Source organism: Mesitornis unicolor, unplaced genomic scaffold (assembly GCF_000695765.1).
Source record: "Mesitornis unicolor isolate BGI_N332 unplaced genomic scaffold, ASM69576v1 scaffold21185, whole genome shotgun sequence".
In the NCBI taxonomy this organism is placed as follows: domain Eukaryota; kingdom Metazoa; phylum Chordata; class Aves; order Mesitornithiformes; family Mesitornithidae; genus Mesitornis; species Mesitornis unicolor.
In genome coordinates this window covers 3,692-17,560 of record NW_010185072.1, presented here as the reverse complement: position 1 = coordinate 17,560, position 13,869 = coordinate 3,692, and the positions used below count along the sequence as shown (strand labels likewise).

General features: G+C 45.5%; 1 protein-coding gene across 1 annotated transcript; it reads left to right on the top strand.

Annotated features, from left to right (window-relative positions):
- Positions 1-454: 454 nt before the first annotated feature.
- Positions 455-13,438, top strand: CFAP52 (cilia and flagella associated protein 52; the record flags this gene model as incomplete). Its single annotated transcript, XM_010184719.1, has 13 exons — positions 455-654; positions 1,297-1,433; positions 1,935-2,063; positions 2,151-2,250; positions 2,722-2,838; positions 7,078-7,178; positions 7,868-8,038; positions 9,897-10,045; positions 10,721-10,866; positions 11,591-11,742; positions 12,359-12,461; positions 12,625-12,736; positions 13,263-13,438. Coding segments are annotated over 13 exons (1,793 nt in total), but the record flags the coding sequence as incomplete, so codon positions are not given.
- Positions 13,439-13,869: the final 431 nt, after the last annotated feature.

Here is a 13,869-nt window from a genome sequence, read left to right as displayed (position 1 = left end):
GGCAATTGCGGGGGGATGGGGAACACTGGGGGGCATCTGGGGAGGCATGGGTCACCATGGGGAGGTGGGACAGGGTTTTGGGGAAACTGTGGGAACAGCTGCGGAGCACTCATGTGGAGCACGAGTTGCAGTGGACAGGTTGAGGGCAGGGCACTACTATGGGGGGTCGAGAACTTGTGAAGTTGCCCCTGGCATTTTGCACAGGGTTGTCCTGCTGAGTGGCTTTGGAGGAACTGGAAAGCTGTTGGTTTTTGCTCTCCTTATGAGCTAAATTGTGGGGAAGAAGCGATTTCCCCTTAGGGAGTGCAATAAGCAAAGCTACTGGTGCTGTGGAGGTGTTGGGGAGAGGTCAGCCCACTCTTGGAACTGTGTGCTGCAGGCAGGGGAATAGAATTCGCCTGCTGCCCCCAGAACTGTTAACAGCCAGCAGCTCTGTTGCTCCTTTCTCTTGCAGGACACGTACCCTGTGGCCTGAGCTGCCACCCTGATAAGAAGCACATTCTCTATCCCCTGGGCTGCACTGTGGTCATTCAAGAGCTGGACAGCAAGAAGCAGACTTTCTTGCAAGGCCACACTGACAACGTCTCCTGTGTGGTCCTGTCCAGGGATGGGGTGCATGTTGCCTCTGGACAAGTCACCTCCATGGACTCTATGGTAGATAATGCTCTGATTTTAACTGTGTAATATTGACCAAAGAAAGGGGAGTTGGCTTGCAGTGGGAACAGGTTTTTTTTATTTTTTCTTTAGTTGGAAAACAAATGCCAGACGTTACAGAGAATGGGAAATAGTGGCTACTCTATTGCTGGATGCGCATTTTTGTAAAGTATTAAGCCTTCCCCCTAGGAGCGGGATAACTAGATTGAGGAGTCTCTTAATTCTAGTCCCTTTTATCCTAAGTGTTGTGCTTTCAAAAGCCCTTGTCAGGTGCCTACCTGCATTTTTAGACCTATTAAGTTCTTTATGGTTTAATTTTTGCCTCTGAAAAGACCCTGACAGACCTGGAAGTGATCAAGTATTAGCATTGTCAGTATTGTAAAATCTAAGTAAAAAACTCTCTGTCTCGGGGTAAATTTTGATTCTGAAGTGAAGGAAAGTCACTCAACAAGTAAGCTAGAATAACACTTCTCACAGCCTCTACTGTGAAGCGGTTTTGTGTCTGTGGAGCCCGGGACTGGGCAGAAGCTAACCTTGGCTAGGCTCCTTCTAACAGATTTCCTGCCAGAGTAAGATTTCATACCTAATGCTGCGTGTTCTGTCTCGTGCTCTGGCTTTGACCCCTTCTGCTTTGCACCTCAGGCAGACATCATTCTCTGGGATTTCAAGCAGAAGGAGCTGCTTGCTCGGCTCTCCATGCATAAGGGTCGAATTGAAGCCCTGGCTTTTTCACCCAGCAGCCTTTACCTTGTATCACTGGGAGGCCAGGACGATAGCAGGTAATGATTTCCACTTCTTGGCACATGATTTCCAACAAGGAACATGATTTCCAAGGGCATCGAAGAGTGCTCTTAGGGAGTGCTTGCTCCTCCTACTCCTGACAGTCTGACACCCCATTGCTCTGTCATTCAGCTGGCTTCAGGTACTGCCCTGAAGAGGTACAAATGTCAGTGAAGGCATTCTTTGACACACAGACAAGTAAGAGTGCAATAGAAAGTTGTTTTAATTCAGATTTTATGAGCGGCTGAAGATAGGATTTGAGTCTTGCTCAGCAGAAGGAGTTTGACAAATACACATAGCCTTGCTTTAGGAGCAGGGAATGTAAACTGCAATTCCACGCGTTGGTGATAAGGCTGCTGTTGGGTAATATATCTAGAAAGTTACTTTTATTGTGTATCCTAGTGGGAACAAACTGCAGGAAAACAGGTTTTGTCCTACTTTTGCTTTTAAGTAATTTGTTTTTAAAGCAAAGGTCTTTCAAGCCCCTCCTTCTCCTGCAGGGTGGTTGTGTGGCACGTGGGTAAGAGAGAGGCTGTCTGCGGGAGTCCTGTCTCGCCATGCAGAGCGGGGAACGCAACCGTTGTGGTGTGCTCCAGCTGCAGGGACGAGATGTTTGTTACTGCTGGAAAGTAAGCTTTCCTTTAGATGAAGGAAGTGAAGAAACGTGCCTGTTTCTGTATAGATGGATTTGATCACACACTTGTTTGTTCTTCTAGTGAGACTGTTCGAGTGTGGGAGGTGGATCCAGTAACCAAGAAAATCGAACCAGCTGAATGCTGGATGGGGAAACTGAGAAGAGTGATCGTGTGTGTTACGGTAAGCTTCAGCCAGAATGATTTGGCCGAACTGAGAAGCTCTCTACAGACTGGAGATCAACCACGAGCTTTTGTAGTGATGCTAGAAATGCCAATTACAACTGGATGCTGGCAGGGAAGTTAGGAAGTGTTGGCTCATGGCAGATGGGCTCCCAGAGTTTCTTTATGCTGGGAAAGAGGGTTTTGAATGCTTCTGAAGAGGAGCAGCATCTATTTTGGTCACAGGTTCTAGCACCCAGAGAATCCCACTGTTCCTTAAAAATACTGTCTAGATTGGGTTAGAAAACATCTTGCATTCAGCGGTGCTATGGACCTTTGAGTGTGATGGGATGGAAACATCAGTTCTGTCCCATCAGGTAAAAGCTTGGCAATACACTGAAATAAAGCTATTTCTGCAGCCCAGTGCTTGGCTTGGGACAAGCGTCTTGCTCTCTGGACCATGATCTCTTTCTTTTTTTATGCTTTCCCGTAGATGGCAGATGATGATAGTTACTTTTATCTTGGCACATCAAGTGGTGATGTCCTGAAAATGAATACAAAGAGTAAGCTGATGACTGACTCTTGGCCCCAGAAGGAGAAGTTTAGCTTGGTAAGTAGCAGCTCTGTGACTAGAATGTTTTCCTTCTCCTCTCTGTTAGTTACTGAAAGTTAGGCAACCTCCAGGAAAACCATCACCACTTGATTCACAGGTTGACCCTTTTTCTGTGCTGCAAGTTCTTTGTATCTCAGTCTTGATCCTGAAGTCTGAGACTGCTAGCCCAGCTTTTTTCAGTGTCATTTGGGTCCGAATTTGGGTTTTAGCTGAATTGCGTGTGTCAGCCCACAAAGTTCCTTTTATACTCTTATCTGGTAAAAGTCATAAAAAGTGGAAAACAGTCATAAAAATTGAGTAGTTCTTGAGCTGGTTTCTCTTTAGGAAGGTAACAAGCTGGAGTGAGACAGAGGAGGTTCCTGGGAAGACTGGCAGAAGGGCTTATTTGAGAGGCTTTCCACCACTTGTTGCTGGAAGGTCCTATATTCACGTCTTACAGATTTGTTAAATTTTCTGAGCTGAAATTTTACCGTGCAGCTGTTTGCCACAGAAAGAGTATTTTGGAAAAACTTCAAAACGCTACAACTGCTCTTAAAAGAATTCCACCTCTCTAGATTTTGCTGTTTGTTTCCCGTTCCATTTCTCCCCATTCCCTTCAGGAGGTTGTCTTTTTGGAATTCTGATTCTGCCCCTGAGCAAGCAGAGGTCTCACTGGAAAAGGCAGTATAGGTAATATAGTTAAAGAGTTCATTATAAAGCCTATGCACAAATGGGACGAAACAAGGTTGTGCATTGATTCTGTGGCTTTTTAACTTCTGAGGGCTTGACTTCATAATGCCAGAGTTCTTTTAACTCCAGACAGGTTCTTGGTACGAGAATCCTCAGGCAGGAGCATCTCCTGGATCGGGAGCTGTTGGCCTTGCGTTGTACAAGAATTCTGCATGCAGGGACCTGTAGCAATCAGCACTTGGCACCAGCCAGTACACTTGTTCTTGATTTCTCTTTATTTGTTGCTGCAAAAGACATTGTGTAGCTTCTCGGTTCATACCCAGTGGAGGGAGTGGTACCTAAGGAATTTAAGCATTTCCCTGGAAAACTTGCTTGCGTAAGGTTGAGTGTATTTTGCGGTTCTTTTACCAAGCATGCAAATCAGTGAGCAGCAGGGGAAGCAGTGTAGTAGAAGTCCCAGATTTACTGTTAGGGATGCTGTGAGGAAGCTGTCCTGCAAAGAAGCAGATCTTGTTTGAGAGCAAGCATAAGACTAAGAAGAACTGTGAGAAACGTTCAGCAGTAAACCTCAGAAGAAAAGCTACTCTGCACTGGTTTCTCTAAACCTCCTGACCTGTACCAACACACATTTGTACAAACCATATACATGCCCATTCCAAATGCAGTGTTTCTTGTGTTACAAATGCAGGCCCATATCTCTGGGATCACTTGGAGCCAATGAATTCTTTGAACCATACTTCAGTATTTATCTATTCTAGAAGGTTGGAGTAGTTACGATGCATTTTTCCCGCTTGTGTCGTAAGAACGTAGGTAATTAATTCTTTGTGCATATGAAGTGACAATTTTTATCCCCAGTGGAGGCTGGAGGAGCTATAAGGCACCTGTTCAGATGCAAAGTGGGATGTATGGTTGCGAGTGCATGTTTATTGTTAAAAAAAAGGCCAAACATTTAAAGGAGGGCCACAAGAAGAATTCACAGAGCACTCAGGAACTTTGCAAGAGCTCAGAATGGGACAAAGAGCAAGTATCCCTGCAGGGAAGGGAATGGGCAGGCTGGATTTTTGCTGGTATTTTTATTTACAATCATCCTTCAAAGCAGTGGTTTCTTTTTGTTAGAAGTAAATAAGGAATGATGGTATTTTTAACGTTAGACTCTACGTTTCATCTACAAGAGGACTGACAGTATATAAAGCAGAATATCATTAACGTGAACTGCTTGAATCCTTGAATAACAAGTGCAACTTAAAAGGTCCAGAACAGACTGGGTAAGAAAGAAGCACGATTGTCAAGTGAAGGTTTAAATCAAACTCAGGTGAGTGTTTGAGAGCCTGGCAATGAATCCTGGCCACATTCAGGTGTTTTTTTTCCCCTGTCTTAATCCTACTCGCTTCCCTCTCAGATTGAAGAACTAAAGAGAATACGTCCAAAAAATCACAGTAGTCTGGGCAGTGCTGCAAGAACTCGAATTCGTTAACAAGGAGCAGGGAGCTGTAATCAGATAAACCACATAGCCATGGGTTTGATTTCTAATGCCACCACCTACTATAACGCTAAACCCAAAGGACATTTGAGATCTTTTACAGGGGAAACTGCAAGACAGTAGATGACAGGACAGTTGATGGGCCTGCAATAACAGGGGACTCAGAGAATTCTGCCAGTACCTCACAGGAAGTTTTTAAAAACATTGTTCGGAAACAGTTCTGCTTGTGGATCTTATTTGTAGTTAAAAAGCACCCCTTTGTTGTCATGCTTTTGCTGAGCATATTTGGATGAAACCCGGTTTCCTGCCTGGTAGTGATGTGATACGGCAGCATCAGATCCTTTCTGGAGGTTGTGTTTTTCACAGTGGTCTTTCCTGATATTACAGGAGACTGTGGATGTGCTTCTGGTGGAGACAGACTAATGAAGAAATCCAATTGCGAACCAATTGCAAATCAGGAACATTTTTTTCCTTTTTTCTTTTCTGCAATCCAGTTACTTGATCCTGAAGTTCAATCGTCCTTAAGCCGATGTGCAGGAAGGTGCAAGGCTGCCTGGAATGCCAGCGCTGCAATGCACGGTTACTTATATGGCGTTTTGGTTTTTTTCTTCCAAAAGTGTAAGCAGGACTTTGAAACCAATCAGTTGCTTCTGTTTGGTTGGATAATTGAACAAAAGCATTTTTTCCAAATTCATCAGACCTTGTCTGTGGCTTTGCAACATCCTTTCTGGGCCTAAATAGCTCCAACGTTCATTTTGTTTTCTCTTTTCACTTCTGCTCTCACCTTCTTTAGAGCTTCAGTCCTTTCCACACAGAAAATCAGCACTTTCTGGCTTTCATTCTTTTAAACACTCTGAACGTGTTGAATCCTGAAAGTTTACTGGGGTTAGGCCAGCTGAAGGCTTGAAAAGAACAGGAAAAGAACAGAGTGGTGCTACTTAGATGTCCAACTTTATCATGAGAAATCCCTTCTTGATGCTTTCACACCACTAAATGATAGAGGTGGTTTTGTTTGGGGTTTTTTTCCAGAAAAAACTTCACCAACGACGCTTGCTTTGTGACAGAGCTGTTTTCAGTCCAAGTTTTGATGGCATAAAGCTCCTTTACTTACTTTTTTTCTTTCTTTCTTTCTTTCTTTCTTTCCATTTCACCCATGCCTATGTTTACCCAGGCTAGGAGGGCTATTTTTCTGAGCAGCAATATTGGGATTTAACCCTGTAGAAGTCAGCTCAGCCCTCTTGCAGCCAATCTCAGAGATTTTCAAGAATTAATCTGTTGTTTTGTATACAGAAGAGGTATATTACTTCACAGGTAGCAGAGCTGAAGCAGAGACTGACTTTTCTTATACTTGAAATTTTGTGGCAAGGCTGCGAACTGTTTCCATTTATTTATTTGTGTGTGGATTTTGTTGGTTTTTTACTGTAGTCTGGCACTTTATGCACGGAAAAGCATTTCTTTTTCTAATGGCTGACCTCCTGTTGATCTTCTCATCTTAGTAAAGAGCAGAAACCCATGGTGTTGATGGGCTGGCGGATTTTCAAAGCTTTCCTGTGACAAATGTGTTTTAGTACTACTGGGTGGGAGATGGGATGGCATCTTTCAAACAGGGAGAGAGACCTAGGCCACAGAGGATCTGTCCTAAAAGCAGCTGTAGAAAAGGATGCTTAGGATGAGTTTTATCCTTTCTCGTTTTCGTGCCTGAGAGATGAAGAACCAGTGGAAGGCAAAGTGAAGGTGCTGGTACAAAATGTGTGTATTGCTTGCTGGACTGAGGTAAGGATATGTAAGCTCCTATGTGGTGCCAGCTGCTCTGAAGGAGCCATGAGGATGCTGTTAACTTGCTTTTGAAAGACTCACACTGTAGTAGTTCACAGAGACCTGTCATTGCTAATGCTTTTCTCCCTTCTCCCTCTGGAGAGTCACTCTGTAGTGTGGGGCAGGCCAAGACTATGGCTAAAAGCCGTCTTTGAGTGATAGATGCACAGCTATCGGTAATGTGGTAGAGACTCCATTGTGCTGTTGAGCGTGGCTGCAGCAAGAAGGAGACTCAGCTTCCATCCAACTGTTTTAATCCTGTTCTCTCCTAGGGAGTCACAGCTTTGCTTTTGCTGAAGACAGGAGATTTAATAGTCGGCACCGGAGGAGGGATTGTAGCTCTCTGTAAAGGCTCAAGCTGCAAAGTAACAAAGTGAGTTTGTAGATGGTAGACTCAGGAAGGTAGAGGTGACAGTTCCCCTGAAGGGTGACACTAGCAGAACCAGTCATTTCTACGGAAAGGTGTAGTCCAAATAAATCTGGTTTTCAGCCCTGCAGACAGAACATACAGTGTAGTTGCAGCGTAATGAAGTTGCAGCAGACTGAAAATCCCTGTATGCACTTGCCCTGCTCGTGGTTCATTGTTAAAGACCATTGTTTCCTTTTAGGAATTAGGAGCCAGATCCTAAATTGATGCAAAGTGAGACGGGGCCGTTGCAGTCAGTAAAATTTGGCTTATTTGCACCTACTGAGAAAGAGTAGGGTTTGCCATCTGAAAAAGGGTTTGTTGGAGGACAAAGGATTGTACAGGAGTGCTCCACTGATTTTATAGGCACGTGTCTGGATGTGCTGGAGCACGTGCAAAGCTTTTTTCTGCATACAAAAGGGAAAGCTGCAGGCGTCATTTCCCCATATGTGGTTTGAAACTTGGGCTCGCAGCTATTCAGGTTGCGTTGCTGGAGTAGCCAATTTCAGCATGCAATTCTGCAAGCTTAGCTTTGTACAATTGAAAGTGTTGGGGAAGTGGAGCAAATCAAAACTCTGAAGTCAGGGGAAAAGGGAAGCTGGAAAATAAGGACCTCAAGGTCAATGTCAGACCAAACCTCTGCTTTCTTTTCACAGGAAAATTCAAGTTCAAGGTGCTGTCACTTCCCTGACATGTAGAGGTCAGGGTCACCAGTTCTTTGTAGGGACAAATCAGAGCCAGATTTATCAAGTTAACTACACTGCGTTTAAAGAGGAGCTGATTGCTGCCTCTCATAACGAAGCCGTCCATGACATCGTTTTTCCTGTGTGAGTACAGCTGCCTGGGGTGCTTTTGGTTGGCAGAGAAGTTTGAGCTGCAGGTAAGGCCAGGATACCTCTGCAAACACCAGGACAGGTGTTAACCAGCAGGACACCAGAGCCTATTAACACCCTTATGGGATGATTTCTGCTGTCACTTGCCAGTGGGAATGCAAGGGTGACAGTGAGTGGCTGCTTGAAAGCAGCAGGCAGCGGTTCCATTGGAGAACTGGAAAAATCCTTGATGTACAGGAGATTTCTAAATCAGAGGACTGGAATTATATGTTTGGGTAAGGGCAGCACAGGCAACCTCCCCCTCTTCTCATGTTGGTGCTGTGAGGCTCTGGCCTCGGTCTGCCAGCCGTGTGAGTCCTGAATGTCTGCTTTGCTGTGTCCTGTTGCAGCTGGGGCTTGCAGAGGTGTCTGCTTTTCTACTCACCCGTACCATCAGCTGAAACTTGACTAACAGAGCTGTTCAGAGAGGCTTTTTGGGTCTCTCAACCTCACTTACGATTTCGTGTTTGACAGTATGGCATGTTCTATTAAATTCTAGGCTTGTGACAAGAGGTGCTGGGTGTACTGGCGTGTTTTCTGTCTGCTTTTGTCTTGTGAACAGTCAGCAAACGTTCTCTCTTCCTGTATAGTAGTATCTTGACACTTTATTTAAAAAAAAACCAAACCTACAATGTATTGGTTATTACCCCTCCAAATACAGAGTGGGAGTTTGATCTCAATGAAAGCTTTTCTTTTTGGCATGTTGTTATTGCATTGCTTCTTGACACAACGCAGAGGATCAAATCTTATCAAGGTACAGCAAAGTGCGCAATGCAGGAAGCTCTCCCGGCTGCTTGTCACCAGCCTGAACGATCCACATCCTTCTAATTTAATGCGAAAATCACGTGGAACTTGAGGGTGATCTGATGCTAATATACCTGAGTAACACATCTGCGTCACAGGTATTTGGATGAGCTGGATTTAGTGATGATTAAAGACTACAGGAGTACATTCTTGCATACATGTTTAATGTTTTTTTATCTGTTAGCTGCTCTTGAACAAAGCATAGCTCTGATTGGGAAATACAGGCTTAATTTCCCTGTTCTGGCTTATTTCAGAATACATCAGTTGCTGATACTACCCTGCTTTATAAAGCACCCGTGCGAGCTGGGGTTGAAAGGGACGGCGCTTTTGTTGTGGCAGTTTTTTCTGCCTGGGTTCATCCTTCCAGGCGTTGTTGTGATGTTGAACAAAAGCTTGTGGTACTTTCTGAGATTTCACTTTCTGTCACATCTCTTGGATGTATGGTTTAGAGCTTATTGTAAAGCATTCAGTCCTGTAGCTTTTGAGATGCTGCAGGTCTTTTTTATTCAAACACATATAAGAAGTATGTTACAAACAGGCTTTTGCCATAGTTTCTGTTGCCTTCAGCGGTGTTGCATAGGAGTCACCCAGTAAGCAAGATAAAAAATGACATCTTTACAATATGAGGCTGCTGTTGGACCCTGATGTTGAATCTGGGCAGTCAGCTCCTCTCCACCCACTTTTGTGTCTGTTGTATCCGACACGTGAAGTCGTTTAGAGATTGAATATGGGAAATAAATGTCACAACTCCCAAAAAGGAGAAAGAATTCTCTTAGTTTCTCTTGAAATGTTCCTTAAAATGAATCTATGAGTGCAAACCAGACCAAGGGAATTTTATGTGAGAAAGGTGATCCTACAGAAGAGGCCTTTATCTTAACCGTGGTGATCCCTATTGGGAAGATTACAGTTGCACATTAGAAACAGCTGAGCTTTGAAGAAGGATTTAAGATCTGACAAAGAAAGAAGCGTTATCTCTTTGCGCTTCCTCATTCTCCTCTGAATTCTCCAGGGGAACTTCCGACTTGTTTGCTACCTGCTCCAAAAGTGATATTCGAGTGTGGCACACCCCAGAAAGCCGGGAGCTCCTACGAATCGTCATCCCCAACGTGACCTGCCATGCCATAGAGATAACGCGGGATGGCAAAAGCATCATTTCAGGTATGGTCAGTCCAAAGCCATGGCTGAGTCCAGTCTTCAAGCGTTGCCAAATGTAATAAACATCAGAATGTTAGAATGAAGAAGTTAAATTGGGAGTGGGTTTCAATTCAGTTCCTTGCTTGACCCAAAGGCCTCTCTGCTTGCAGCTGCTCCGCTGAACTCTGCTCACAGCCCCCAGTACCCCCATGCTGTAGTGATGGTGTAAGTGGAAGGCAAGGTCTGGAGACCTGGCTTTGGAAGTGAATTCCAGCAAATCCAAATGTGGTTCAGTCTTATTTGAAAGGCCTAATTGTAAAATATTAACCTTCTTGTATGCAACACGTGGTACATATGTAGAGCACCTTTTGCATAAAGCTGCCACCCGCTGCCATATGCAAATTGCTTACACAGGAACTACTGCAGTCCTAGAGAAGCAATGTTGTGCCCCCATTGCTACCAAACCAATTTGTCCATAGCCAGAATCAAAAATGAATTAACATTTAATAGTTTATTTGGGACCGTAGCTCTGCAGGCTCGTCTACAGGGCAGTGGTTTTCACATGTCTACTGGTGATCTAACGAGATGGGACTTACAAAGGATTGTCATAAAAAAACAAGTTCATTTGGAATGGGAAGAAAGCCAGTAATATGAGCAAAGTCAGTGCCCCTGGGTAATCTGTTTCTTTATTTTCTTCAGCTTGGGATGACGGGAGAATCCGTGCCTTCACACCAGAGACTGGACGGCTCATGTACGTGATTGACAATGCCCACAGCGTGGGAGTGACGGCAATTGCTGCCACGAGTGACTGTAAACGGATCATTAGTGGAGGAGGTGAAGGGCAGGTAATTTTTACTTAAAAACCTGGAGCTTCGTGCTCTCATCACAGGGCCTGTGAATTGTCCGTAACTGCTGAGTCAGAAAGTGAGCTATTCTGAGCTTTCACTTGAGCAAAGGGATGAGTTTGAAATTATCAGCTTTTGGTACATGCAGCTCTCTGGCTCTCAGAGGGCGGAACATAAAACTGGCCCAGTTTCTTCTGGGATGGTAGTCTTGGAAATCCTTCGAATGCAGAATATGCTCCTCATCCTTTTTGTTCACTTGTCTCTCCCCTATCTGTGGCCTATCTGCAGTAGTCATTGTTTGCAAGCCTGTGTCTAGCTGGCCTGCTGTGCAGCACAAATAGCAGGTAGCTTGTTTGTATTCCATCACAGAAGTCTTTCTCTTTGATCTTTAAAGCACCTCTGGAAATCTGCCATGGGCTAGATGCTTTTTCCTGATGGAGAGATGTGTAAACTGAAGCATGGGAGAGAGGGAACTTGGCAAAACCAATGTCTGGGGTTAACGATCACAAATTCCTGAACTCAGTGGATCACACTCTCCAGAGCTCCGTTCAGTTTGGCCAGTCAGCTGCATGAATAACCCACAGGAAAACAGAGAGAGTCCGTTCAGATTCAGTTCCTGTACATGCTGTAAGAGAAAGGCTGAGTTGAGGAAAGCCATTGGTGACCTCCTGAGCTTAGTCAGGACCAGGTGGTACAAGAGCAAATGTTTGTTACTGATTTTCAGGTGAGGATCTGGGAGATTGGTGAAAAGACTCAGAAACTGGGAGAAGTTATGAAGGAGCACGTGTCTGCGGTGTCCTGCATTAAGATGAAGAAGAACGACCAAGAGTGCGTCACAGCCAGCCTTGATGGAATGTGCATCATCTGGGATATTGTGTAAGGAGACAGATAAGTATGGCAATGCACTGCGAATGCTCGTAATACCTCCCTCGGGTCGTTGTGCCCTATTTGGGACACCTCGTAGCAAGGACGAAGGGAAAAAGAGCATTAAGAAATGAAAATTACTAGGAAGAACAGTCAGGTCAGGGAACGTAGAACCTCCAGTGCTGGAAACTTTTCGGAAAGGTTTAGACAAGCATTTGTCTCAGGTTGTTTTCTTGTCTTGGATCCTGCTTGGCCAAGGCGGTGGAGCAAGAGAACTCCTCAGTTTCCCGTTTTCCAGCACTGTGTGGCCCTTGCCGAGCTATGGCCAATCTGCAGACTTTCTGCATTGTCGTAAGGATAAGGACATTTTTGCATTGTGAATAGCACCTAGAAAGCATTCTGGTTTAAAACATTTCCTTTCACGTGACAGCAGATCAAAAGTCTTGCAAGGCAGCTGTGATGGGGGACAGAACTGCTGCCCTTAATAGGCTTCATGAACCCCGGAACTCAGACCGATGCCTGGTGATACCCGAGTAGAAAGGTCTGATGCACGGGAGCGGAGAGTGCTGGCAGTCAAAGTTCTTTGTTTGACTCTATTGCTCTCTCCTGATATGGGCGTGTTTTGCAGGCGTTTTGTAAAAAAACAAATCCTTCTAGCCAACACGTTCTTCAAATGCGTGTGTTACCATCCTGAAGAGTACCACATCATCACCAGTGGCACAGACAGCAAGGTAAGCAAAACTGCAGGAGTTCTGTTGGCAGGAATTCCCAGACACAAAGCCTAGTGCTTGTTACGCGATGGAGCTCCTGTACCCCCACAGAAGGTTGTGGTACGGGGCAGTGCTGAAAGCTGTGTGCTGTTCATGCACAACTGAACTCTGCTCTGTTCTCTAGATCGCATACTGGGAAGTGACTGGTGGCTTTGTAATCAGAGAAGTGGAGGGGTCTGTGTGGGGTTCCATCAATGGGATGGACATCACATCAGATGGGGCGTACTTTGTCACAGGTGAGTGGGTGGATGAAACTGGAAAAGAGGAGGGCGCGTTGAGAGCAGGAAAAGGAAGGCAGTGAACCAAGGATGTCAGTCAAAAAGAAGATAGTAAAAGGAGGGGTCAGCTTAAGGGGAAAATAAATTGCTGTGTCTTCTGGGAGCCCAGCGTCGGCACAGAAGAGCCGTGGTGTCATGTGTAACAGCTAGAGGTAGACCCCACAGACTTGATGTCAGCACTCGTTCTTTTAGATTAACCGCTTACACGGGTGTTGGTTAAGAGCCTTTCGAAGGTCCTTCATGATGTTGGTGCCAGCTGCCGGCCATAGCTCCCTGTGATCTGCTGCTGCGGGTCCTGTGCACTGTGCTGGACTCTTGACTCCTACTTCCATTGAGAGGAAGCCATTCTTCCATAATGCCCACAGCAAGGTATCCCAGTCCTCCCAGATAACGGCATGCAGGAGTATTGCCCTGCCGGTGATCTGGGGAGGAAAGGCAGCGTAAGTGGGTGCTGTCATTTGGTCTTGCGTTGTGTCCCTTGCAGGTGGCGATGAGCGCCTGGTCAAACTGTGGGACTACATCGAGGCCGCAGTGACTCACGTCGGAGTGGGCCACGGTGGCAACATCACCCGTGTCAAGCTGTGCCCTGGCAACAAGTACATCGTGAGCGTGAGTGCGGATGGGGCCATCCTGGTGTGGAAACACCCCCACTCGCACTGACAGCAGGCACGGGAGCTGCTGGGCTGCTCCTTCCTTGGCCAGCCCAGGCTGTTCTTTTCTCATCACTGGAGTTTTTTTTCGGGGAGCTCAGAGTTTGCTGTACCCTTCAGATGGGTGTGAAAGGATTTTTGGCTTCTGAAAATCATCCCAGCTCTTCTCCCCTCTGTTGTTTGCACCACCTTTCGTGGTGGGCTCCTGCTGTGGTTTTCCTTGTCTGTGTGCTCCTCTGTGGGTCCTCTCTTGCTTTTCCCAGTCTGTCTCTTCCCTGCCCCCTTCTGTCCCTTCCTCTGATGAATAAATTGTTGTGTAAATTCACTCTCTGCCTTGGTTTCCATGTATCTGGTCCCAGTGAAGGAAAAAGCCCTCGTGTCCACCTCAGACATTGAACCGGGAAACTCTCTGGAGTGCAGCTTTTAAATCCCTGCCTTGCA